We start from the raw sequence: 26,623 nt of genomic DNA, 5'->3' as shown, positions 1-26,623 counted from the left end.
TTAGGTGCAGACGCCCAGATAACTGAACAATAATCAAGATGACATAACACTAGAGCTGGGTATCATCACTGACCTCCCTATACGATACGATTCCGATACACTAGGTTCCCAAGACGATACGATTTCCGATACGATTCGATATCGATATTCTAGTTACAATAACGGAATAACGTGATCCTTCCATCGCTACGTCCGGCCAGAGAAACCCCACCCTGTCTGGTGAAAAGAAGCAGCCTGCTCACTCCTCAAGTAAGGAGGAGACTTGAGCTCAGTGCAGGGCCTCCCGGGGCTGTTAGAGGGAGCAATGCCCAGGACTAACTTAGGAAGGAGCACTGGGTGATAAAATGGGGGAAAAAAAATCTGGATTAAAAAAAAAAAAAAAAAAAAAAAAAAGGGGGGTTTTTAAATCGATACTTGGATTTATGTATCGATAATCGTTCCTACACATGTATATCGATGAAATATCGATATATCGATATTTTTAACCCACCCCTACATAACACCAATGTTTGTACTACCTGTCTGCGAGTTTCAGGAGTTAGATAGTTAGCACATTTCCTAACAGCAGCAATGCTTCTACCCATCTTGGTGACAATCTGATTAATGTGTTCAGACCATGAAAGTGTGTTACTAATGGTAATGCCCAAAAGCCTTACTTTATCATCTTGTTTGATTGATTGTCCTAAAAACTGTAAGTCAAGTGTAGGATTTTTAGCTAGACTGTGTCGTGGGCCAAAGACAATACTTTTAGTTTTTAAAATATTCAAAAGCAGTCTATTACTTGTAATCCAATCAGACACTGCATTCAAGTCCTTTGAGAGGACAGAGTTAAGTTCTCCTATTGTAGGTGATGAGAAATATAACGTAGTGTCATCAGCATATAATACCAAACTGAATTTTTTTGTTACAAGAGGAAGATCATTTGTGAAAATAGAAAATACAAGTGGTCCCAAACAACTGCCTTGCGGCACCCCACAGCTTAATCTTTTGCTGTTAGATAGTGTACCATTTAAATATACTGAGCTCTATTGCCTAAATAGCTCTCAAACCATGAGACAGCCATAGAACCAAAACCATAACATCTCAGTTTTTCAATCAACAATTCATGATCTATAAGATCAAAAGAATAAATAAAATCCAATAAAATTGCACCTGATAGCAAACTCTTGTCACTTCCCATTAGCCAATCGTCAGTCAGTCTGACTAGTGCTGTACATGTTGAATGTCCAACTCTATAGCCATGTTGAGAATTATCCATCAAATTATTTGTTGTAAAATAATCTTGAATCTGTTTGAATACAATCTTTTCAAGCAGTTTACTGAGAATCAATAAGATAGAAGATAAGAATGTGCAATCACAACATGTCGCTGCAACAGGCAGATGGAGGCTTAATCTATTTTAAATAACGAAAATTATTATCCAGCTTTAATTATGCATCTGTAAAATATAAAAGAAAAAAAATAAATCCCGAAAAACGTTTCCTTTTTGTTTTGTTAGGGCTTAACGGTGATGAATCTACTAAATGGATAGGCTGCCATGATTCTGTTCGGCTATCAAACTTATGACAATAAAACATTTGAATTCAACTTACTTGGTCTCGTTGTTTCCGTCTATAATCTCGGGTACAGCCACAATTATCAACTAGTTTAATCAAATATTGATAAACAGTTCCAACTTTAGTCCAGCAAATGGCGCCAAACCCCACACGTGCGTCCAGACCGCTAAAGGCTGATTTATGGTTCCGCGTTACACCAACGCAGAGCCTACGACCCGCACCGTACGGTGCGCGTCGCCGCGTACCCTACGCCGAACCCTATGGCGTAGGCTCTGCGTCGATTTAACGCGGAACCATAATTCATGCTGTAACACCAGCGGTGCTGCATTCAAGGCACCACGTTTTTTTCTAAATATACCTTATAAAACTTCGTTTCTACTTCCAAATGTATCAAAGAGAAGCTATAAACATCATTACAAGCATTGTTATTTTATTGTCATAGTAGTATAACAATTTAGATTTTTTTTCTCACACATCTATGGAGGATAGGCTATCTACGTTATAAATTGCAGTAGGCCTATGTAATTTGATCTTTTTTCCTAAGAGTTAAGAGGTTTCATAATTATTTTAGTGGTATTAAAAAGTAGAAAAACAGAAGGTTGTAAACTTAAAAAAAAAAATCCAAATACATGTATATCAGCTGAAATGACCTCGTTATTGGGAGACGTGTCTGAAAGCTCCTGAAGTGACCACGTCTTTTCTTGGAGGAGGGAGGGTTGACATGTTGGGACTTCTTCCGCATTTAACTTTTTATTTCTTCGCCAAAAGATCGTTTTTCAATGAAATATCTATAAACACATGTGCTATTGTACTACTTACAAACATCTCGTAGTCTACAGAAAACGTTGGGCGGAATGAACAGAAGAAACTGGAAAGTTTAATAAAAAAAAAAGTCAAAATATTGACTAAGTTTTGTTTTTGGAGAAGTTGTGTTCTCCTCCTTCGCGATGGGATGTTGCAGCAGCGCAGAGGTGAGTTAACATGTGTTTAATGGATATATATTGCAGTGGAACATGAGCCAGTTTTGCAGACTGATTATTCCTCATGTCTACAGAGTAAACAGGAGTGGAAACCGCTGGAGGATCGCAGCTGCACGGACATACCATGGCTCATTATATTCACGCTGTTTTGCATCGGGATGGTAAGTATTTTGTTGGATGAATACATGTTATGCATGATATTTTGTTTAAAAACTTGTAGGTAGTGAAAACTCGTGAAATCAAGTACTACAAGAGCTGTGAGAGGTGAAGGTTTGGGTCCAGGTGTGGCCCTGGGACCCCATAGTGGCCCTTTAGGTCCCTGACCCTGGAATAGTTTCATAGTTTCAACCTGCAACACTTCAGGGAGGCATTTAAGGCCCTTTTTAGATCTAGTGTTTTTGATTTGATTTATTCACACTCACACATGTGAATTGGTCTCCTGCAGAAGCTATCAAAAGCTTATGGTAGGAGCCAATGAACATAAATACAGTAGACAGGAATACATACATGCACTTGCACTTATATACACACGTAACAATACAACATGCACACTATACTAGACTACCACTTACATTACAACATATCACATTACAAACACTTAACATGAAACATTTTGTGGTCCCGAAGTGTACATTTATATGAGCTTAACGATTGTTTCTTTAACTGGCGTTTGAATATGGAGATGATGGACTGTGACTTTTTAAGGCTCATTCAACTCGTTCCTCATACTTGTTCCCACAAGTTTACGCTTTTTCCCTATAATAAGGTGTTTATGTCTCGTATTGTGGGTGTGCTGGGGAACTGAGATTGGGATGAGTTGAGTTAGTCTGTGATTCAAACCTGAGACCACCTGATATATTGTACAAGCATTATGGAAGTAGTTATATTCCTAAAGGCGAAGAATACCATAGTGGGCAAACAGGTGCTGAGTAGGTGAATTAGATTCAGTCCAGGAGATGGCACAGATAATTATTTTCTGTAAAACTTCTAATTTTTTTAGATGACTGGGATAGGTATTACAGTAATTTAAATGTGGTTCAAACAAAGTTTTATAAAGAATGCGAAGGGCAGAGCGTGGAAGCAGGTCTCAGTTTGAAAAACAGGCCGACATATTTAGATAGTTTTTCCACAAGGTGATCTATATGACATTTAAAATTTAGACAGTCATCAATGAGGACCCCAAGGAACTTTGTAGAGTTTACTCTCGTTATTTCTTCATCATTTATTTCGATCTGAAAGGCCACATTTTCCATATTTATTTGTTTTTTATTGAAACAAAATAATATATAATTTGTTTTCTTAATATTAAGAGAGTTTATTTACTTTAAACCAAATGTCCACCTTAGAGAGCTCATTATTAAGGAGGTCTTGAAGTTCATGAATGTTATTATGTGATATAAAAAGGTTTGTATCATCAGCAAAAATGATTTTTTTGGAAGACTTTTGAGTAATTGACCAGATCATTTATATAAATGATGAAGAATAATAATCTGATCATGTAACCGTCAGCCAAATAGATGAGTCACAGATCTCTGCAGCAGAGGCTGCAAATGTACATGGAAATAAAGTTAGACGTATTAACCAGCTGAACTGTCCCAACAGTTGTGAGTATTTGTGGTAGCAATGCTAAATAGTTTTCTTCATACACCTACAAATACAACCAGGCCTGCTCACAGTAGTAACGGACAAAAACAACGAGATGTGCAATATCTGTCTACCTCATAATAATCCTACCTGCTTTTTTTTATTGCACTCTTTCTTTCTCATATTGCACTACTTTTATTTTCATTCCAATGTACCGGTATAAGCCTATACTGTTTATATTTTGTAATTATGTGTGCTGCACAAAGCAAATTTCCCCATTGAGGGAGGAATAAAGGACAATCTAATAGTTACAGTTTGCTGAAAATTTACCCAAAAGGAATGCAGAAAATTCATTTCGAGGTTGATATGCTGAGATAATGTGTATGTGCTGGAAAAATGTGACTTTTGTCAGAGAATGTAATTTACCTTATCTGATAGGGGAGTAACGATACACTAATCTCACGATACGGTACGATACACGATATTGAGGTCACGATAACGATACGATACGATATTATAGCAGTATTTTTTTAACAACCTTGAATGAGGAACATATGACTGGAAAAAATTGTCTTTTATAATGAAAGACACAAAATACAAAACAATACTGTACGTTTGCCCTATTGTTACAGTTTTTAATGCTTTATAACTGTTTAAGTTTTAAAGAGAAAGCCAGGCCAACCATTTTCCACAAACTGAACTAAAAGTAAATGTCAGGTTTGCATTATGATCTTCAGTTTCAGACAAGTACAAATATTTTGCCACAAACTGAATAGTTTCTCTCATGTATGATTTGACTTTTTTCTTTTCCAGAAATTTAACAACTAAAATTAAATAAATAAATAAAAGTAAATAAATACATACAATTTGACATAATAAAAAGATTGATTCATGCTCACCTTATAAGTGTAAGAGGAGATTTATTTTTGTTAAGCAGGTAATATTTGGTAATTACTAGTCAACACAATATAGGCCATTAATATTAATAGTTCAATATCGCGATACAGTTTGTCACCTCCACGACACGTATCGTGACGTTTTTGTATCGCGAAATTTCATGGCACGATATATTGTTACACCCCTATTATCTGATTAAATTAAACAAATCCTCTGTTATGGTTGGTGGGGTAAAGGATACAGAAGCCCGTCACGGCAGAGTTAAAATTCTTCTTTTTTTAATTTACTGGCTGCATTTCCCATTCATGGATGCATTTTTTTTCATTTGTATTTTATTTTATGGAATATTTCTGGTGTTATCTGCAGGCTTGCATTTGTGGCTTCGCCATCGCCACAGGAGGTTTCTCCAGGTTTGTCTCGGGATATGATAGTTATGGCAACACCTGTGGTGAGGAGAACGTCGGGATCGAGGGCGTACCACTGAGCGGCAAGAACATGACCGGAAACAAGTACGTTTCATTTCTTACAAATGATTTCACTTCTTGTTTGGCACAAAAGTCTGCTTTCATTTTTAGTCAACAGCAACTCAGACTCTACTTCTAAATCTTTTTGGTTGACTAAGAACTACCTCGTGCACTGTTTTATATGATTCTTACGGCCTCCTCCCCCCTGTTCATGCAGCGTTCCTATATTTCGTCGTTGACGTCTCCTTTAGAGTTTTAGCTTTCAATCAGCAAGCTGCTTGAAGGCTCGGTTTTATTTAAACAATGGGTCATGCTTTATTGATGGGCCGATTGTCCGTGGAGGCTCTGAATAAAAACCTTTTCAGCAACAAAGGCGGATCTGTCAAACGGGACGGGGAATGTCACCATTTTTAATATTCTGCCCGGACAAAGCAAGCACAAATCTCCTTGCAACAAAGACACTGAGCTTTTCCACGTACGGTAAATGGTTATTTTGGATTGTATGGGTGTGGTAGTGTTTAACAGCTTAGGTCAAGTTATCCCAGCGGTTCGCAAATGAGATGAGGAGAAACTCACAAGCTAGAGACATAATTTTTTGGGGCTTTGATGTCAACTAGTACGGGAAAGATCCTTGTACTTGTTAGAATTTGAGTTCTCAATGCAGATTACAAAAAGCTGATGGAAAAAAAGGTTCCAGGAAAAACAACAAGTTGCTTTAAAGCCAAACATTTAAGACCAATTAAAAAAATGTCAAATAAAAACCAAAAGCACTTCAGTAAATTTGTGTATGTATTCTAATAAATGGAAGTAAGACAAATCCAGAGGCTGTTTTCCTTCATATTGTGTGCTTCTTTTGCAGCTTGTGGATTTGGACTCAACAGTTAACAAGTATAAATTCTAGTTTTTCTCTTTTTCTAGGTATGTTTTCTTTCTGGACCCTTGCAACATTGACTTCATCCACAGGAAGCTGAAGTCAGTTGCGCTGTGTGTCTCCAAATGTCCAGCCACTCAACTGAATGACTATCAGGATTTGACCGAGTTTGCTGAGAAAAATGGTGAGAAACATGTACAATTACTACACTGTTACCACGTGAAATGTCACTGTGTTTTCTTGGATGATAAATATCAAAGGAGCATCTGTGTGACGCCCGGATCAAAGGTTTTCCAGAAGAAACATCGTACTGATCAAACTCTTTCATTTCAGCCCGTATTCATCCTCATGTCTGATCTTTTTTTTCTTTCTCTTTCTTCCCCTGTCCTCAGGCTCCCGTCTCTGCTCCTATGATATTTCTCCTTCAGAATATACACGTCATCCAGACAAAAACAGAAAATGTCCGAAACTCCCTACTCCACGAAGGTAATCAGTTACATCCTTTTCAAGAGAAATAAGGTTGCCTCGACTTTTTCCCCGCGTGAATGAAATCAACATCAGCTGGACGGCGTGTTTAGCTCACATCTGCTACAAGTCATTTAGAAACCCCCTTCATTCGTCCAGTAAGGTGCTGCTAGCTATCAAGTTAGATATTGAATAGATTGTAACTGCTACTTAGGTACGGCTCTAATCATATTTTTTTATTTTACTTTATGTTTTACATTTCTTTTTCAGTAATTGCTAAAGAAAATAAAACTTGGCACACATATGCTCTGTAGTTTTGCCTACTTCTACATAGGGTTGCAATGATTAGTCGACATTGTCGACGTAAGTCGATAATAATAATGGTCGCCATCGAATTTAATTGTCGACAATTGTCCACAAAAGAAAAATCAGAGAGAGCCATCGTCTTCCTTCTTATCTCTGCTGAGAATTGCAAATACACAGTAAAGTTCAGCCGCTAACGTCACCACACGGGTTTTGCAACAGAGTGAGGCATCTTCCCTCCATCTTATCGCTGGTGAGAGTTGCACATGCGCAACAGAGAACAGCGCAACGTAAACAATAAGGTAGTGGCAGATTTTTTAATTTTTTTCTTCTTTATTATAAAAGCCATGTATAATGTACAAAACAAATCAGGGAAGTAAGTTTGACAAATTATAAATTATTTGACAATGGTAGTGGCAGATGAAACCCCACAGTGACTGGCAGCAAAGTTAATTAAAAGAGACATTTTTGAAGTGTTCATCTATCTTGTCTTTTATTTTTTAAATGACCACATCATTTAAATAATCTTGTGCAAAATTTAAAAGCAGAGAGTTAATTAAGAGCCATTTAATAACTATGACATTCACAAACTGATTGGTCAGTTAATCTTTTCAATAGTCAGAATAGTCATTAGTTGCAGCCCTACTTCTACACATCCCAGGACCAAACAGTTACATGTTCATGTTCTACTATTTATTTTATTTTATTTTTATTTAACCTTTATTTTACCAGGAAAATCCCTTGAGACTGAATCTCTTTTACGAGGGAGACCTGGCCAAGAGGCTTAACTGGTGCAACAACAATAAAATCAATTTTTAATGGACTAGCGTAATGGACTATAGTCCATTACGCTTGAAAGATAATGTATTTAAAACAAACCAGAGTTCTTCCCTTTCTCTCTTTTTGCAGTAAGCCTGTGCCGTTGTTCAACCGCTGCGTCCCGGTGGATATCGGCTGCTATGCCCAATTCGCCGAGGCCTTCGTCACGTTTGTCAGTGACAACGCTGTGCTGCGGCGGGTCATCTCTGGAGTGATGACCAGCAAGGAGATCATCATGGGTCTCTGTTTGCTGGCTTTAGGTAAAAGTCTTTGTTGCGTCAAACCTACAAGATACCTGTGGATGTTTCTAGGTGGCACTGGTTTGTTTTTATTCAGTGAAAACACACTGTTTCTTTTTGTTTTGTTTGTTTTTCTTTCCTTCCTGGTGCATCGTTGAACAGCCCTGATTGTGTATGACAGTTCAGTAGGAAGGAAACTCTCGGGAGGGAGGTTATTTCTGTCATTAAGAAAAAAAAAGAAACAGGAAATGTCCGAGTGGTTACAGACAGCATATCTACAGAAGTGAAGCCCACAGGGAGTCAGTTAAGGTCATCTCTAAGCTCTAAGACAGAACTAATCCCATATCAGTTTAGATATCCTCATCTCAAATATTTGATCTCTCCGGTTTGGGTCCCTTGATTTTCAAGTTATCAATCAAAGCAAAGCAGGCTTTTCATTTATGGATGTGAGATCTTTTTGTCGTGTACCTTTTCATGTTTTAATAATATGACAGCCAAGTCGCACCAGACGTTGAGCTGCGCTGCAGCAGTTGCTGGGGCTCGCAGCTATCCCAGTCACCGCTGAGTAGTTCAGAAGTGCCACAGAAGCAACTACCCGCTCTGCTCTGCTGAACTTATGCACCCGGTCTGTTTTGGCACTGCACCGCAATTAACACCGCGTCAGTATTTCGGGTGGCAGATCGTGCTGTCAGGAAGGCAGGCGCCAAAACAGCGCAGAATAAAGGGAATATTCCACATTTAAAAACGTTGGATGTTAGAAGAGATTTGATACTCACGAGGAGCAGTTCAGTTAAGAATTTAAAACATACATTTTATTTGATACCGCTCATCTTTTTCATAACTCAAAATCCCATTCCCCTTACCAAAAAGTGGTTTATTCAATACTTGCCTTATACTGAAATGTATAAAGAAAAGTCTAAGACTTAAGTATAAACCATCTCCTTAACCTCAGCCTCAAACACACTCAGAAAACTTAGGGGTGACATGAAGTGCAACACATTTCTCACCTTCTTCAAGGCCAAGATTGTACGGAAGAGTATACGGGCCAGGCAGGAGAAAAATTAAAATAATATTTTAGAGGAGGAAGATTTTTTTTTCATTATGTACTTCGAGAAGAAAGTCGAAATGTTGAGAAAAATGTCGAAATGTTGAGAATAATGTTGAAGTACAATTTCGAGAAAAAGTCAAAATGTTGAGATTAATGTTGAAATACAATTTCAAGAAAAAATTCAAAATTTCGAGAAAAAAGTCAAAATGTTGAGAAAAAAGTCGAAATGTCGAGATTAATGTTGAAATACAATAGCGAGAAAAAAGTCAAAATTTCGGGAAAAAAGTCAAAATGTCGAGATTAATGTTGAAGTACAATTTCAAGGAAAAAGTCAAAATTTCGACCTTTTCTCAACATTTCGACTTTTCTCTTGAAGTGCACAATAAAAAAATCTTCCCCTCCTCAAATATTTTTTCCCTTGCATGGCCCTAATACTCTTCCGTAAGATTGACACTATTCACTCCCACCAGTCCAGTTATTCAGCCTCTGTTCCACTGTCATCTTGCTCACAGTCTACAGCCCTTCACCCCCTTCACCTGTTCTCTGGGGTCTCACAGAATGAAACAGAAGCCATTATCAGGGAAATGAAACCACCCACCTGCAATGTTCCCTCTAATTTTTCATGTATCTGGGCACACACACAAGCTCCCTGAGCAAACTGAGGACGACTGTGAGCAACATCACATATGCACGCTTTATTTTTAAGTATCTCATTACACTTACAGTTTTTCTCTATTGCTTAAACACATTTCACGATACTGCCCTCACTTTTCACAAAACTCTAAACACAAAACACTTTTCTAAAGCTACGTACACTAAACCTCACAGTTTCTTTTCAAAACCAACCCATCACACCAAAACAGATGCTCACATGCTCAAAAACCAACCCATCACACCAAAACAGATGCTCACATGCTCAAAAGCAAACCCATCACACCAAAACAGTTGCTCATATGCTCAAAAGCAAACTCTGACACCAAAATACCACTCAAGGCTTGCAGAAATGTAAACACTACTGAGCATCATTAACCACATTACCAAAAAAATTGAAAACACAATTTTCACACTGTGAGACTGTTCTTTTTACAGTTTCACAACTGCCAGGATGCATTTGAGCAACCCTTATTTATTCTCAAATATGTTTTGGGCATTAACTATAGATTTGTGCATTTCATGGGAATAGTTACATAATGCAGAAAATGCAGTAATATCACAACTCAATGCAAAAATGAGTACTGTAAACTCCATAGAGGATCCATTACACACAATAGATACAGTAAAGTAACAATTGAGAACACAATGTTCAGGGTGCGATTTCTTTTATTACAGTACGTTTGAAAATTGACACAGTATGTTGTATGTTGACACCGAAATCATGGGGCGGCATCACGTCGGGCTGGGTCGGGCCACAGGACCTCATCAACGTCACAGGCAATATTGTCCATAGCCAAACAACGTGGGAAGAATGCCCTGGCATGCCGCACCCAGCCTTGGAACGCCTCCACAGCCACATCATCACAGGCCAGGTCCATAGCCCAGAGAAGGTTCTCTCTGGTGTAAGGTTGGCGGTCATAGACCTTCCACCGCCATGATGAGAAGAACTCCTCTATTGGGTTTAGGAACGGAGAGTAGGGTGGCAGACACACATCCTTCTCCTCTCCCTCCTTGGCCTGCTCCTCTTTGGACTGCTTCTTGTCCTCTTTGGCCCACTCCTCGGCCCGCTCCTCTCCCTCCTTGAACTGCTCCTCTCCCTCCTCGACCTGCTCCTCTCCCTCCTCTGACACGAACTCCTCTTCTTCTGTCTTGATCATCCATTTTTGTTTTTGAGCCTTCAGCTAACTGCACTGACTTATATAGGTGTGGTCACATCATTTGCAATAGGTGTTTTCAATTATGAGTAGTTGTGTTTACTGATTGAAACCAGGTATGTTCATTGTGTTCAAGTTTTGCTGATTGTGGGTAGCATTTTGCATCACATGAGCTTCGCAATGCATATTGGAGCAGAGTTATATGCAAAATGTGTTTTAGCATGGTAAAATGTGTTTAGAGTTTTGAGAAAAAGGGGATGGGTTTTGTGAACAGTGTCTACAGGTGAATTGTGTTTGTGGTTGTTGCAAAAGGGGGGTAGTTTTACTAAATGTGTTTAGGCAACTGGTCATTTGGTTTAGAGTACTGGGTTTTGTGTTTTGGCAATAGAGAAAAACTGTAAAACAAGACTCGTCACTGGAAAAAACAACAATTTTCACCTGTTTCAAGTAAATTTTCACTTGAAATAAGTAGAAAAATCTGCCATTGGGACAAGATTTATCTTCTCATTACAAGCAAAACAGTCTTGTTCCACTGGCAGATTTTTCTACTTATTTTAAGTGAAAATCTACTTGAAACAGGTGAAAATTTCGACTTTTTTCTCGAAATTTTGAGAAAAAAAATCGAAATGTTGAGAAAAAAAGTTTTGAGAAAAAAGTCAAAATTTAGAGAAAAAAAGTCAAAATGTCCAGAGAAAAGTTGAGATTTTGAGGAAAAAAAAGTCAAAAATTTTATGAAAAAAGTTGAAATGTTGACAAAATTTTGTTTTAATTGACCATTTTCACTTGTTTCAAGTCAATTTTCACTTGAAATAAGTAGAAAAATCTGCCAGTGGAACAAGATTTTTTTGCTTGTAATAAGAAGATAAATCTTGTCCCACTGGCAGATTTTTCTTCTTATTTCAAGTGAAAATTTACTTGAAACAGGTGAAAATTGTCAAATAAGTTATTTTTCTGGTGTTATTTTTCTGGTGATGAGTCTAAATGTTGAAATAGCAGTAAAACCACATTCATTGATGAAATGACATAAGGGATGGAAAGGAGGGATGGTAGTTTTACAGGGGGGTGATTTGGACCGTTTTTATTTCAGGGGGGGGATGATTTAAACCGTTTTTATTTCAGGGGGGAGGATTTGGACCGTTTTTATTTCAGGGGGGGATGATTTAAACCATTTTTATTTCAGGGGGGATGATTTGGACCGTTTTTATTTCAGGGGGGGATGATTTAAACCGTTTTTATTTCAGGGGGGGATGATTTGGACCGTTTTTATTTCGGGGGGGGGGGGGGGGGGGGGGGGGGTGCCATCTCCCCTCATCCCCCATCAACTCCAGTACTGCTGGTAGACACAGCAATGGTATGGATAGCTTTTAGCAGAGGCTTCAGACTTTCTCGTGTCCGGGATCCCCACAGCTCCTTGTATTCCCCAAATCTTTGAATACTTCTCCTCCTCTCGACTCGCGGGACCTCCGTAAACTGATTTATGGTTCCGCGTTACACCAACACAGAGCCTACGCCGTGGGGTACGCGGCGACGCGAATGTGCGTTGCGCGTTGCCGCGTACCCTACGGCGTAGGCCTTGCGTCGATTTAGCGCGGAACCATAAATCAGGCTTTGCGAGTGAACGTCTCACGAGGGGCAGTCGCGTTGCGACGCCACTGTAGCCAAATCGCAAGGAGAGAACAGAGAACTGAGCTCATGAGAAATCCCAGTACGCCAGAGGCTAATATTGAGAAGTGGGGGGTACTCCGTACCGGCGCGTACCGGCCCACTTAAAGCACTGCGCTGGATAGACTTTCTTGTGCGCTGAGAATATGCGGGCAGTGCGCGATTGCGCACGCGCGCAGCTTAGAGGGAACATTGCCCACCTGCCTCCTGGACCCCCTTCCCATAACAGTGATTAAATCAAACCTCTCTGCCATAAGTTCTCTTATCACTACAATGATAAACCTTCCTGCATCTGGCCATGTTCCATCCACACTCAAAGAGGCTGCCTTAAAACCACTTAAAAAAACCCTCCTTTGACCCAGAAATCCTAGCCAACTAAAGGCAAATCTCCAACCTCCCTTTTATTTTGAAAGTACTGGAAAATGTTGTTGCTGCTCAGCTTCAGGATCGTCTTCATACATGGCATATATGAAAAGTTTCAATCAGGTTTCCACTCTTCACACAGCACTGAAACAGCTCTGGTCTGCGTCACTAACGACCTCCTTATGGCAGCTGATGCCGGCTCTCCATCGCTTCCTATCCTCCTCGACTTTACAGCTGCTTTTGATACGGTTGATGATGTTGTTGCCCTCAAATGCCTCCGTAATAAAACTGGACTTTCAAACACTGCTCTGAACTGGTTTACATTCTACCCCTCTGGGAGGACCCACTTAGTCACATTTGGGAGCTGCAAGCTCTCAGACACTCCCTGTCACCTGTGGTGTCCCTCAAGGTTCTGTCCTTGGCCCTCTGCTATTCATCATATACGTGCTCCTCCTTGGTCGTATTATCAACCAGATTGTAATTTCATTTCACTGTTATGCCGATGACACTCAGTTGTACATCAGGACCCACCAAACCTTCTCCACTGCTCTGTCATCGTTATCAACTCCATCATCTCTATCATCTTCATCATCATCACATCTCTCAATACTGACCACCTGCCTGGAGGAGATAAAGGCGTGGACGAGTCATAATTTCTTTCAACAAAATTGCTCTTAAACCGAAGCCATACACAGCCATACAATATCTCTGAACACAATCCCCCCCTGTCATCTGTTGTTATCAACCTTGGTGTGAAACTAGACCAGGGGTCGGCAACCCAAAATGTTGAAAGAGCCATATTGGACCAAAAACACAAAAAACAAATATGTCTGGAGCCGCAAAAAATGAAAAGTCTTGTATAAGCCTTAGAATGAAGACAACACATGCTGCATGTATCTATATTAGTTATAACTGGGGGAAGATTTTTGTTTTCATTATGCACTTCAAGAAAAAAGTCGAAATGTCGAGAAAAAAGTCAAAATGTTGAGAAAAAAGTCGAAATGTTGAGAAAAAAGTCGAAATGTCGAGGAAATAGTCAAAATTTCGTGAAAATAGTCGAAATGTTGCGAAAAATGTCAAAATCTTGAGAAAAAAGTTGAAATGTTGAGAAAAAAGTCGAAATCTCGAGGAAATAGTCAAAATTTCGTGAAAAAAGTGTTGAGAAAAAAGTCGAAATGTCAAGAAAAACGTCAATGTTGAGAAAAAAGTCAAAATTTTGAGAAAAAAGTCGAAATGTTAAGAAAAAAGTCGGAATGTTGAGAAAAAAGTCAGAATTTCGAGAAAAAAAGTCAAAGTAAAAGGAAAGGAAAAAAGAAGAGAAAAAGAAAAAAAAGAGGAAAAAGGAAAAAAAAGAAGAAAAAAAGGTCAAACATTTTTGAAAAAGCTCCAGGAGCCACTAGGGCGGCGCTAAAGAGCCGCATGCGGCTCTGGAGCCGCGGGTTGCCGACCCCTGAACTAGACCCTCACCTAACCTTTGAAAACCACATCAAACATCTGTCAAAATGCAGATTATTTCACCTCAAGAACATTTCCAGACTCCCTCCTCACTGCATCTGATGCAGAGTAGCTCATCCACACTTTTGTCTCTTCCAGGCTGGGGCCTTGCAGTTACCGAGGTGGGCTTTGGTCTGGAGAACCCAGGCTCAATCTCCCACGATGGCAACTGAGGTGAACCACTTTGGGTCCCTGAGCTAGGCCCCTAATTCTGGCGCCCAGGGTTAGGCAGCCCACTGCTCATAGTCCGACTAGTGATGGGTTAAAAGCAGAGACTTGAATTTCCCTCAGGATCAATAAAACTATCTAAAAACATTTTTTTTAAATGCCCTCCTTATCAGAATTGCAAGAAAAATCATAAACAAACTTCCACTCATTCAAAATAGTGCTGCATGGATAGAAAGCATGAACACATCCCCCCAATACTCAGCACGTTACACTGGCTCCCCATCACTTCAAGACTAAAGTACAAGGTCGCACTCGTCACGTACCAGTGCATCCATGGAACTGGCCCACCGTGCTTAACAGTTCCCCTCAGTCGGCAAACGTCAACCCGGTCCACACGCTCTTCATACCAGAACTTCCTTTACCTCAAAAACCAAACCACTGTGGGAGATCAGGCATTCTGCTGCAGCACCGCGTCTGTGGAGTTCCTTCCCAGCTGCCTTGGCATCCCTCAGACAGTCGCTTCTTTTAAAAAGCACTTAGACTTTTCTTTCTAAAGATGGTTTGAACCTTAATTCTCAGGGATCCTTAAAGATTCCTTTTTATGATTTTAAGTGTGTATATGGTGTATTATTTATTTTATCTTATTTTTTGTGGCACTTTGAAATGTATTTTAATGAAAAGTGCATTATAAATGTAGTATTATTATTATAATTATTATTATTACATTAATACTACAACTTGAACTTATACTTTATTACTACAGCTTATGCTATAGTATACTTTCTACTTCTTTCTGCCACAAAGTAATAATACTATATCTTGATCCCAGCACAGAATAATGTTGAGTCATTGATTTGTGTTTATATCTAATTTAGCAGAATAAAAAATTATTTTACTTCTTACTTACCTACTTACTTTGTTTTTAAGTATGCTTGAGTGTAAGTATAGCAAGTATAGTTCAGAACATGTACCTGTAGTGTACCGGGAAGTATACGAACTTAATACTTCTACAGATTAAGTTGGAACAGTTTTAAGTTTATACAAGTTTACTTTATGTATAGATGAGTGTACTTTGTGTATACTTAAAAGTGTATTTTTGTTAATTAAGAAATATTTTCTCTCTCTCTCTCTCTCTATCAGTCCTTTCCCTGATCATGATGGTCATTATTCGTTACATCTCCAAAGTTCTGGTGTGGATCCTCACAGTGTTGGTCGTCGTGGGCTCTTTAGGTAACTCATTATCTATATTACACAAACAAACCGCCAGCACACTGATTGATTTCATTGATTGCCTTCAGTTCGTTAGCCTATACTTATTTTTTTTATATATGTGATGTTGTGCAGCGGCTACAGGAGTCCTCTGGTGGCAGTACGCCGTCCACAGGAAAGCCCTGAGCTCCACGTCTGGATCTGGAGAAGACTTGGCCTCCGACAACGTCAAGGCTTTACTTGTTTATTCTATTGGTGCAACCGTTTTCACGGTACGTCTGCAAGCATGCTTTTGTGCACAAAGAGTTTATATTTTATATAATTAGGCTTAAATTTACTATGAAAAAATGTGGTGATAATTAAATGCAGGTTTTTTAAGTTCTCAAGCCAAACAAGTCTAAGGCAGACTTTTTTTTTCACAAAATTTGTATTTATATTTTTTAAGCTTATACAGACATTTACATGTAGATTCACATTTAGGCTGCTGTTTTTCAGTTATGATCTACTTAATACAGGATTAAAGAATATACATCAGGTTAAACATGTGGAAGTTACACAATTAACAAGAACAACACACAAACATAGCCATAAATATTTAGATAAACAGTATCATCAAAATAAAATGAAGTGAAATGAAAAAAGGCAAAATAACATAGAATAAAAATAGCGTGTCTTTTACTGCATTAGCACGGTCATGGCTGGTCTCCATCTGTTAATAAATATAACTTTTTGAAGCTTCAAGGAATAAGTTATTTGTTCCATAGATTTCCCATACTTTTTCAATGGGAGGTTCAGCTTTTAACCATTTAACTGTAATACATTTAAGAGCTGCAATCAGTAATATTTGTAAAATATATTTTTCCCTCTTCCAATTATGTCATTTGGTATACGTCCAAGCAATACCATCTCGGGATCTTTATTGAAAATGTTCTGAAATACTTTTCCAAGTGCCTTAAAGACCCCGTCCTAGGGAAGGCTTTTAGGACAGAAATTGAAACCTTTTTTATCCTTTCAGGTCATTCTCCTGCTGCTGATGTTCTTCATGCGAAAGCGTGTGGCTCTCACCATCTCCCTGTTCCACGTGGCGGGGAAAGTTTTCATCCATCTCCCCCTGCTGGTCCTGCAGCCGTTGGGAACCTTCATCTGCCTCATGCTCTTCTGGGTTTACTGGATCGCTGTTCTTCTCTTCCTTGGGACCGCAGGTTAGGACGAGGGCTTGTATTTCTAGGATGTCAATGTCGGTGTGTATTTTCACACGTGTACGCTCTGGACAGTGGTCTGATTCCTGAAAAGTTACAGTTTGATGTTTGCAGCATCTGAATGCACGCGTTTGGAATCGTGCACCAGCCTCATGATATGGAAAATGCAGTTAAAAAAAACCCAAAAACCACAACTTCTGTTTTGATCTCCCACTTCCCTTTTCTACAGTGTTTTTCAGCTATATTTAAAACCAGCACAAGCAAAACCAAAGATCACATTTTTATGACCTAAATCTTCCCCATTTCTGGGTGTATTTTGCTTTATGGAAAGATTTCATAATGATGCATGATGTCTTTGTTTTAAAATAGAAATGAAACCTAAACTAGTCTTTTGTGGGAAATCCTTGTAATTGGATAATTCATTTTTGAATATAATTAAACTTAAAACAATGTGTTTGAAAAGGCTTGGGTAGATAAAGCAAAATATTTCATGAGTGTATTATTAAAACAGAGAAAGAAAAGTGAATTTCCAGACATGCAGCTTTGTCGGTGCTGATCAGATAACAAGAAACTGAATGTACGATGCAAATACTGAGCAGTATTTTTTTTTCTGGGTCACTTATTCATGTATTTATTTTTTTCTAAAGGCTTATTCTTCCTTGTAAAACCGCACTGATGCGTTGGACCCAAACTCGTGCTTTTTCCCCTCACAGGCAGAGCAGTAAAGAGCAACTCCACAGAACTGGTGGAATATCAAATACAGGAGCCTCTACAGTTCCTGGTGTGGTATCACGCCGTCGGACTCATCTGGATTAGCGAGTTCATACTTGCCTTCCAGCAGATGACCATCGCTGGAGCCGTGGTCACCTACTATTTCACCAGGTAGAAACAGTTCAGTTTAATTCAAGTTATTTATATAAAACCTTTCAAACAAAAGTGCAACTCAAAGTGTTTTACAGAATAAAAAAAAGACTGAAACGGCTACAGATGACAAATAAAAGGAATCACGAGTAAAAACGATGGTAAAATATGTACGCACAAGTAACAAGTTTAGTCGAACTAAATCAAAGAATCTCAACCATAGGGTTTTTCAAAAAGGAAGATCTTAAGTTTAGATTTAAAAGTCATGAGAGAGTCAGCATCATATTATATCTGTTCTCACGTTTGAAAGTTGGGAGATATCAAAAAAGCAAAAAAACACACTTTTAAACAAAACTATTCTTGAATTAGCTTTTACCATTTCAGACGGAGGGTAGGACCCAGTAATTTAGCTCTCAGGTGATCTGTCTGAATGTGGCCAAAACACCAACGTGGCCACAGCTCATGATCCTCCAACTCCCCTGCAGGTTCAGCCTGTTGCTCTCATGTTGAGTTTAGTGTGCTGTAACTTGATATAAGTACATTTAATTTCAGTGTGTCTATTGTCATATGCAAAGTAAGGAAACCAGTTTCCCTGTACAATGAAGTTCTTCCTTTGCTGTCCACAATGAATGCCCTGAATGCGTGTTGAGGGTGAGGTTTTTTTCCTCTCACCATGTCACCAGAGTGGCCACTTCCCTCCTGTAGGCTGCTTAGTCCTCGCCAGTGCTGCGTCCTACCACTGCGGGGTCGTCCTCAAACTTCGGGATGATGTTGTCCTTGTGGGAGTAAAAAGGGTGTAGAGACGATGGGACTGAGGATACAACCCTGCGGTGTGCCAGTGTTTGTGATGATACCAGCTGAAGTCCTGTTCCCTCAGGCCCGCCCGTCACAGAGGATGGGGTGTAGTCCGAGGGAAAACAGCTTGTGGGGGATGTGTTGAACGCAGAGCTGTAGTCGGTTACGAGCATCCTGATGGTGTAGTCTTTATTCTCCAGGTGTGAGAGGGAGATGTGCAGAGTTGTGGCGATGGCATGGACCTGTTGGGGTGGTAGGCGTATACAGGGGGTCCAGTGTGTCTGGTACGCTGCTCTGAATGTGGGTCAGCATCACTCTCTCAAAACTTCATGAGGTGTGGGATGTAGTGATCCAGGCGTCTGTGAGGCTCCTCTGTGTGTATGAATTAATGAGTTTTATTTTTGTGTCATGTCCAAAGACCCATCCCTTAAAGGATTATAAGACACCAGAAACAGAAAATCATCAATATACAATATCACACTCACTTAATTGGGAGCTACACAATGTACACCAGAAAAACAAAATAAATAAATAAAATAAAAAGAATAAATAAATAAATAAATAAAATAAAAATACTTAATATTTCTTTCTCCCCAACAAAAACCAGAATGGATATTTTCACATATACGTTACTTTTCTTCCTTTATCCCACGCTTTCTCTAAATAGTCAGCAAGTGCAAATACTTTATAATCAGTCTCTCAGTCTCTCTGCTGAGTCTCTCAGCATCGCTTACCCACATCAAATCCAAATTCTTACACTTATCAAATAATTTCTGACGCAACTCATGATACAGAGGACAATAAAATACAAAATGGAACTCATTTTCAATATCATTAATATCACAGTAAGGACAAATCCGCTCTTCTTCTGGGACCCCCGATAACATCCTGTCTCAAGGTGCAGAGGCAAGATTCCAGCACGGATTTGGGCACATAGTGATCGTTGTCTTTTAGATAACGAATCACAAACATACTTTTCACAGCTATAACAACTTTTTATCATACTAAATATTCTTAATTTTATACAATATGTCGTGTGACCATTTGATCTGATATACATTAAACAAGGCTTTTTTAGCCAAAGAGCTGCTCCTGTAGTCCGTGACGTGCTGCAAGCCCTGCCACATGCGCCCGCAGTCAGCAGTGGAATAGAAGCTTATATAAGATATCTTCCCTATAAGCTTCTCTCTGCACTGCCTTTCTCAGTCCGTACTTCGCAGCTTTGTACTCGGTTTCATTGCCAAATATGACTGCAGTGGCGCGAGCTTTCAGCATAGCCGACTGTTTATCCAGGGCTTCTGGTTGGGGAACCTCCTGACTTGCATTGATTTTAAGGTTATTTTACTAGTTTTTAAGTGTCTTAATGGTCTTGGGCCTTCTTATTTGTCTGCACTACTTTTACCCTATCGACCCTCACGGACCCTGAGGTCCTCCGGTGCCTTTTAACCATACCAGAAGTTAGAACCAGGACACACGGGGAGGCGGCATTCAGTTTTTATGGTCCCCGATTGTGGAACAGCCTCCCGGAGAACCTCAGGGCCGCAGAGACTGTTGATGTTTTTGAAAAAGAGGCTCAAGACCCATCTCTTTAATCAGGCTTTTAACTGACTCATTTAACTCTTTTACATTTTTTATGCTCACCCTTATTTTTATTGGATCTTACTGCTCTGTTTTATATTTAGTTTATCATTTTTTTATCATAATTTATTTTCATTGTTTTATCTTAATGTTTTATCTAAATATTTTAGTCGTTATTTATGGTCTATTTTATACATTTTACTGTCTTATTCCTTTAGTTTTTAAAGTCTTGCTTTTTAGACATACTTTTAGGATTTTACGTTATGTTATACTCTTTTAAACTCCTTTAGTGTATTTTATCCTGCTTTCTTGTAGCTTTTATCTCCAGTGTTTCCTCATGGGGAGCCTCCATGCTGGGAGTGACTCTGGCCTGCAGGGGGTCGTCCTGGGGGTCGTCCTGGCCTGGATGGTTGTAGAGCTCTGCACCACGGCTTCACCGCTGTGGTGTGGACTCCTCTATCCGTCCGGGCCGGGATGGTCTCTGTGGGCCCCCCCCCCTTGTAGCTGCGGGCTATGAAACCTCCTGGCCTGGACGGCTCCCCGTTACCGTTTCCTCACCTGGATCCTCTGTGCCTAGCCATGTCTGCACCGTGTGTCTGTCTGTCTGTGTGTGTGCTGGGGGGGGGGGGGGGGGGCTTTAATACATTTTATGTTTATGTTTTATGAAAAGCACTTTGTGTTACATTTTTTGTATGAAAGGTGCTTTACAAATAAAGTTTGATTTGATTTGTATGGCGGGCACAGAGTTATCCACACGGTGCTGATGGACCCAGTCTCACCGTCAGCATCGTCCTGTACACCGACAGAAGAGTCGTTGAGGGATGACAGGATCAGCCAGTCATCTTCAGAATGAAGACAACGTTAGATGTTCTAATATCCTGTTTAGCACAAAAGAGTCTGTGACTGTTAGCTAACGTTAATTTAAAGGCCTGTCTGAATGGTCATGTTTACATTTCCAGTGTGATGATCCATCTCAGATGCTTTTGAGCCCAGAGGTGTTGAAGCCACCTCTGGGTTAACATGAGGCTTCTTTATTGCACAGACGCTGTCCTTGAAAAAGGACTTGCCCATGTGGTTATATCAGTACAGTAATTGATGCATGATGGTTACTGATGCAGGGTCATCCGAGGGATCAGAGATCATGGCCGTTCAGCATCTGCACGTTGCTCTTTATACACTGAAATTCCTTCATGTTCCATGAATTGTTCACTGATATTAAATGCACTGTAGGGAGAGAACCACACAAACCCCTTTTAGCCCAATATCACCTCATACCTCACACCATTTTTAAGTGTCGGACCACTTTCACTGATATTTCTCTCCTCTTGTACGTACGACCCCGTTTTACTTTGGGAGGTTATAACAGGGTTGGAGCAAAATGGAGAGAAGCTCGGTGTGGATGGAGCCCCACTCTCACCAGTGACACTCCCGTCACTCGGATTATTCCATGATCACACTTTGATGCGTTGCCGAGCCACCTGTTTTTATTGTGTGCTCCACTAATTTAATGCAATCGCTAGAGGAAATGGGCTGTACCTGTACCATTTTTTTAAGATAGAATAATATTATATTCACATATAATTTAAAAATTAAAAAAAAAAAAAGAGCGATAATCTTTTAGGTTCGTATACCAAGATCCAAAAGTCAAACTAAGTTTATATATATATATATATATATATATATATATATACACTATATACTGTCTCAGAAAATTTGAATATATTCAAATCAACTGAAATATTGCAAGCCTTTTATTTTAATATTGCTGATCATGGCTTACAGCTTAAGAAAACTCAAATATTCTATCTAAAAAAATTTGAATATTCTGGGAATCTTAATCTTAAACTGTAAGCTATAATCAGCAATATTAAAATAATAAAAGGCTTGCAATATTTCAGTTGATTTGTAATGAATCCAGAATGTATGACATTTTTGTTTTTTTTAATTGCATTACAGAAAATAAAGAACTTTATCACAATATTCAAATTTTCTGAGACAGTCCTGTGTGTGTATTATATATATATATATATATATATATATATATATATATATATATATATATATATATAGATATATATATTATATATATGTCTCCATTCCAGGTTTGTATTTGTGACTGATTGTCGTCTTTTCTCCTTCTGTCACTTCTGTCACCGACTTAAGGAACAAGTCCCAGCTGCCAGCGACTCCTGTCATTTCTGCAATGATACGTACCGTTCGTTACCATCTGGGCACCATCGCCAAGGGCTCCTTCATCATCACGCTTGTTAAGATCCCTCGCCTCATCCTAACTTACATCCACAGCAAGCTCAAGGGAAAAGTGAGCCATGACATTATGAATACTCATTTGTGCATTGGTCTTGTTGCTGTTTGTTCAATATTCTGTTAAACTCTTCATTTTTTTTTTTATTTACAGGAAAACGCATGCGCCCGTTGCATGCTGAAAGCCTGCGTCTGCTGTTTGTGGTGTCTGGAGAAGTGTTTAGCATATTTAAATCAAGTGAGTAATCGCACTTGAGTGGCTTCAACACAATCTTTCAAGATTCAACACATGTTCATTTGAAAAAAAAAAATTAAAAACCATGTCACTTTATTTCAGAATGCTTATGCTGCAACAGCCATAAACAGCACCAGTTTCTGCACGTCAGCCCGTGACGCTTTCGTTATCCTGGTGGAGAATGCTCTCCGGGTGGCAGCCATCAACACCGTGGGCGATTTTGTCCTCTTCTTGGGAAAGGTATGACGTAGATTCAGTAAATAGTGCATAAACTGTTGTAATAAATAAAAAAAACAACAAAAAAAACGTCCAAAACTGACCCTCAAGTTTAAATTTGTTTGTTACCAAATTTAAATAATGAAATAATGCGGAAATTTAGAAAGTTTAGAATGTAAACGGTGGTGTCACAATCCACCTTCTGTTCACATCGTTGCATATACTGCCCCCTAGTGGCCATCTCTATGTTGCAACTTAATGCAGCTTCTTTCTATTCGCCTCCTGTGTTTATTTCCAGGTCATAATCGTCTCCGTTACGGCGTTTGCCGGCGTTCTGGCTCTGAACTACCAGCAGGACTACACCGTGTGGGTGCTGCCTCTTTTCATCGTCTGTTTGTTTGCGTTCCTCGTGGCCCACTGCTTCCTGTCCGTGTTTGAGAATGTGGTGGACGTCCTTTTCCTCTGCTTCGCCGTGGACACCAAGTATAACGATGGCAGTCCTGGGCACGAGTACTACATGGACAAGGCCTTAATGGTGAGATTGGGGATCATTATACCCTGATTTTCTTTCATCTTTACAACTATTTTCAAGAATAAAATATATTTACATAACTCAAGTGTGACATGTAAAACAATAATCGATAATATTGTGCCCCTTCCCAGGAATTTGTGGAGAATAGCAAGAAAGCGGGTCGATACAAGCCACAAGGGGGAGATGGAAAAGAAATGACGCCCATGGTGAGTTGAACATTTCTTACCTGTCTGGCAGTTTTGTTGAAAATGCTTCAAAACGTCTCCTCCCAGTCGCAAAAGCAAATAAATTCTTTATTGACCCGAATATAATATAATATTTTCCCACCTTTTGAACATAAAAAAAAGATGTGGTTGTCCTACATTTAAGGTCTAGACTTTTAAACACCTAGACCACTTCTACAATAACTGGTGGTGCAAGCAAGTTTTAACTTCCTTATTAACACAAAACAAGATTTAGTGCTGATATCATTTTTGTTTTTTTTTCTCTTGCCATTCAGATGTGTCTTGAAAGAATATAAAGTTGTCTTATATGTGGACCAGTTGTTGCCATAGTTACGATTTCAGAGTCATGATAACAGGATTGATGGGAGGATTTATTTTCTTTCATCTTCTAATGTTTATCTTGTTTTATAATGTCTTTCTTTTTTATATCTTGCAGGGAGGTGGAGGGACTTTAGCTTGAGACAGGCTAACACACTCCAAGTAACTCAAACCTTCATCCTCTTCTTTTAGGCTTTTAAAAAAAGGAATATTTGTAAGATTACGATGCTCTTTCCAGAATATTTGAACTGTATGAGCATACGGGTACTTTTGTTTTTAGATTTTAAGATGCATGTTTTTTTTGGTGAACGAATACGATGTTGGTTTTGTGATTATTAGGATAGATTTGCCTGTTTGTTTTGTCTTTGTTTCCCCTTCTACCTGAGATTTGCCTCTTCTTTAGTACATGCAATTTAACATGTTTGTTTGTTTATTTTTTTACATGTTAAGATTTGAACAGGTCACTGTGTACTTTAAAACACTAACCGTTTATTTAAATTGTGCCTCTTGTTCAACATTTTTATATGAAATTGTATTTTGTATCTGAATAAAACACTGTTATTGTGTTTCCACTTAAATAACAACTAAGATTTAATAAACCTTTTCTTGTTGATTTTCATCTGTGGAGCCAGCCTACTTAATGAATATGAAGTGTATTATTTAGAAGAAAGTGGGTTGCCGTTTGGGCCTAGCTCCATTTCTGTGCTGTAGCCGTCCGGCTGCCCACAATAATTCCTGGAAACAAAGGGCTGAGAGTTGGGGCTGAAACTTTACCACACAGAAACAGGAGACCACTATGACTTCCTTTTGCATCATCATGCTTCATTGCAAGGCCCCGGGGTGATACCATTTCCAAAAGATGCAAAATTTAAAGGAGAAGAATAAGAGAAAAGAAGATTTCTTTGATGCCTAAGAAATTTGATGTCGGTTTATGGAAAGTACAGCCGGCTGCACATTGTGGCATGCTATTTAGTCGCATGGTATTACCCATAAAAATATACAAACTGATGTGGAAATTTTGTCATCAGCAGCAGCAAGCTTAATCTTTTTTCTTCTTTTTTTTTTCAAACTAAAACTGGCTGGAATCTGAAAACATCTTGACTCAAAATTACATGTGGAATAATTGCTTTTCATAATTTCAGAATCCTTAGAACAAAAAATGCTACCATATTTAAGAGACCGTAGACATTGTAAACAGAATATATAAGTGGCTAATGTCAGGTTGGCTCCATGTCATTGACGGCTACAAATCAAGCCAGAAATCTTGGTGTAATTATTTACTCAGACATGAACTTCAACAGTTTAACAAGTTTATCACTAAATCTGCCTACTAACACCAGAAAAACATTGCTAGAATTAAGAGGATTCTGTCTAAACAAGACATGGAAAAACTTATTCATGCATTCATTTTTAGTAGGTTGGATTATTGCAATGGCATCTTTACAGGCCTTAACAAGAAATCTATCAGACGGCTGCAGCTGATCCAGAACGCTGCTGTCAGAGTCCTTACAAACACCAGGAAACTGGACCATATTACACCGGTCATGAAATCACTACACTGGTTTCCAGTGAGTCAAATAATAGAGTTTAAAATCTTACTGCTGGTTTACAAAGACCTGAATGGTCTTGGACCAAAACACATGCTGGATCTGTTAGTTCCTATGAAGCTCCCAGACCCCTGAGGTTCATCTGGATCTGGTTTGTTGTGGTTCCCAAGAACCAGAACCAAGCAAGGTGAGGCAGTTCAGTTATTCTGCTCCTCACCGGTGGAACAAACTTCCTGTAGACCTGAGGTCTTTTCCAACTGTCTTTTAAATCAGGCCTAAAAACATTACTGTCTACTGAAGCGTACTCTTACATTAAATACCTACCTGCTGTACTCTACTGCCTTTCCTTTTTAACAACTTGTGCTTTTTATTATTTTACCTTTTCTTATCATTTTATTTGTTATTTACTGTTTAATTGTGTCTTGCAGCTTTTAATGTTGATGTAAAGCACTTTGAATTACCTCGTGTTGAATTGTGCTATACAAATAAACTTGCCTTGCCTTAATGTCGTAGCTGTAAAAATATATTACAAAACTGGGCAATAAAATCACCTTCAGATACTCTCACCACTAGCGACGCTGGCGCGGGTTTCCGGGTTATAAAAACCCAATGTCAACAACATTTCAAAGTAGAGGGCCCCCCCTCTGCCCTAAGGGGCCGCCGCCTCCCCTCACGACGAGGCTCGACTCGCTCGAGGCTTTTATTTTGGCATTGCGTGCTCTCTGTGCCTGCAGCTGAGGCCTGTAGCGAAGCCAGAGGGGGGGCAAGGGGGCGGTCGCCCCAGGGCCCACACGTTCAGGGGGGCCCAATGAGAGGGCCCCGTTTTGTGTGATACGTTCATATATAATCGTAAAATGTGTAGGTTATAATAACGATAAAATGTGCATTGTGTGGCCAGTGTAGGTTAATTCTTACTTTACAACTGT

At 39.2% G+C, this 26,623-nt stretch overlaps 1 protein-coding gene across 1 annotated transcript; it reads left to right on the top strand.

The window, feature by feature from the left end:
- Positions 1 to 2,255: 2,255 nt before the first annotated feature.
- LOC133462962 (choline transporter-like protein 1) lies at positions 2,256 to 24,769 on the top strand. Its single transcript, XM_061744528.1, has 16 exons — positions 2,256 to 2,527; positions 2,611 to 2,697; positions 5,384 to 5,526; positions 6,400 to 6,536; positions 6,745 to 6,838; positions 8,030 to 8,199; positions 15,862 to 15,951; positions 16,066 to 16,202; positions 16,946 to 17,132; positions 17,843 to 18,011; positions 22,527 to 22,683; positions 22,780 to 22,863; positions 22,963 to 23,100; positions 23,375 to 23,611; positions 23,740 to 23,814; positions 24,269 to 24,769. Exons 1-16 carry the CDS (start codon positions 2,504 to 2,506, stop codon positions 24,290 to 24,292), a joined length of 1,953 nt encoding a protein of 650 aa, XP_061600512.1. The 5' UTR covers positions 2,256 to 2,503; the 3' UTR covers positions 24,293 to 24,769.
- The last annotated feature ends 1,854 nt before the right edge of the window (positions 24,770 to 26,623 follow it).

Source organism: Cololabis saira, chromosome 1 (genome assembly GCF_033807715.1).
Source record: "Cololabis saira isolate AMF1-May2022 chromosome 1, fColSai1.1, whole genome shotgun sequence".
In the NCBI taxonomy this organism is placed as follows: domain Eukaryota; kingdom Metazoa; phylum Chordata; class Actinopteri; order Beloniformes; family Belonidae; genus Cololabis; species Cololabis saira.
The sequence above is the reverse complement of the archived record's forward strand: the minus strand, read 5'-3'. Positions and strand labels throughout refer to the sequence as shown.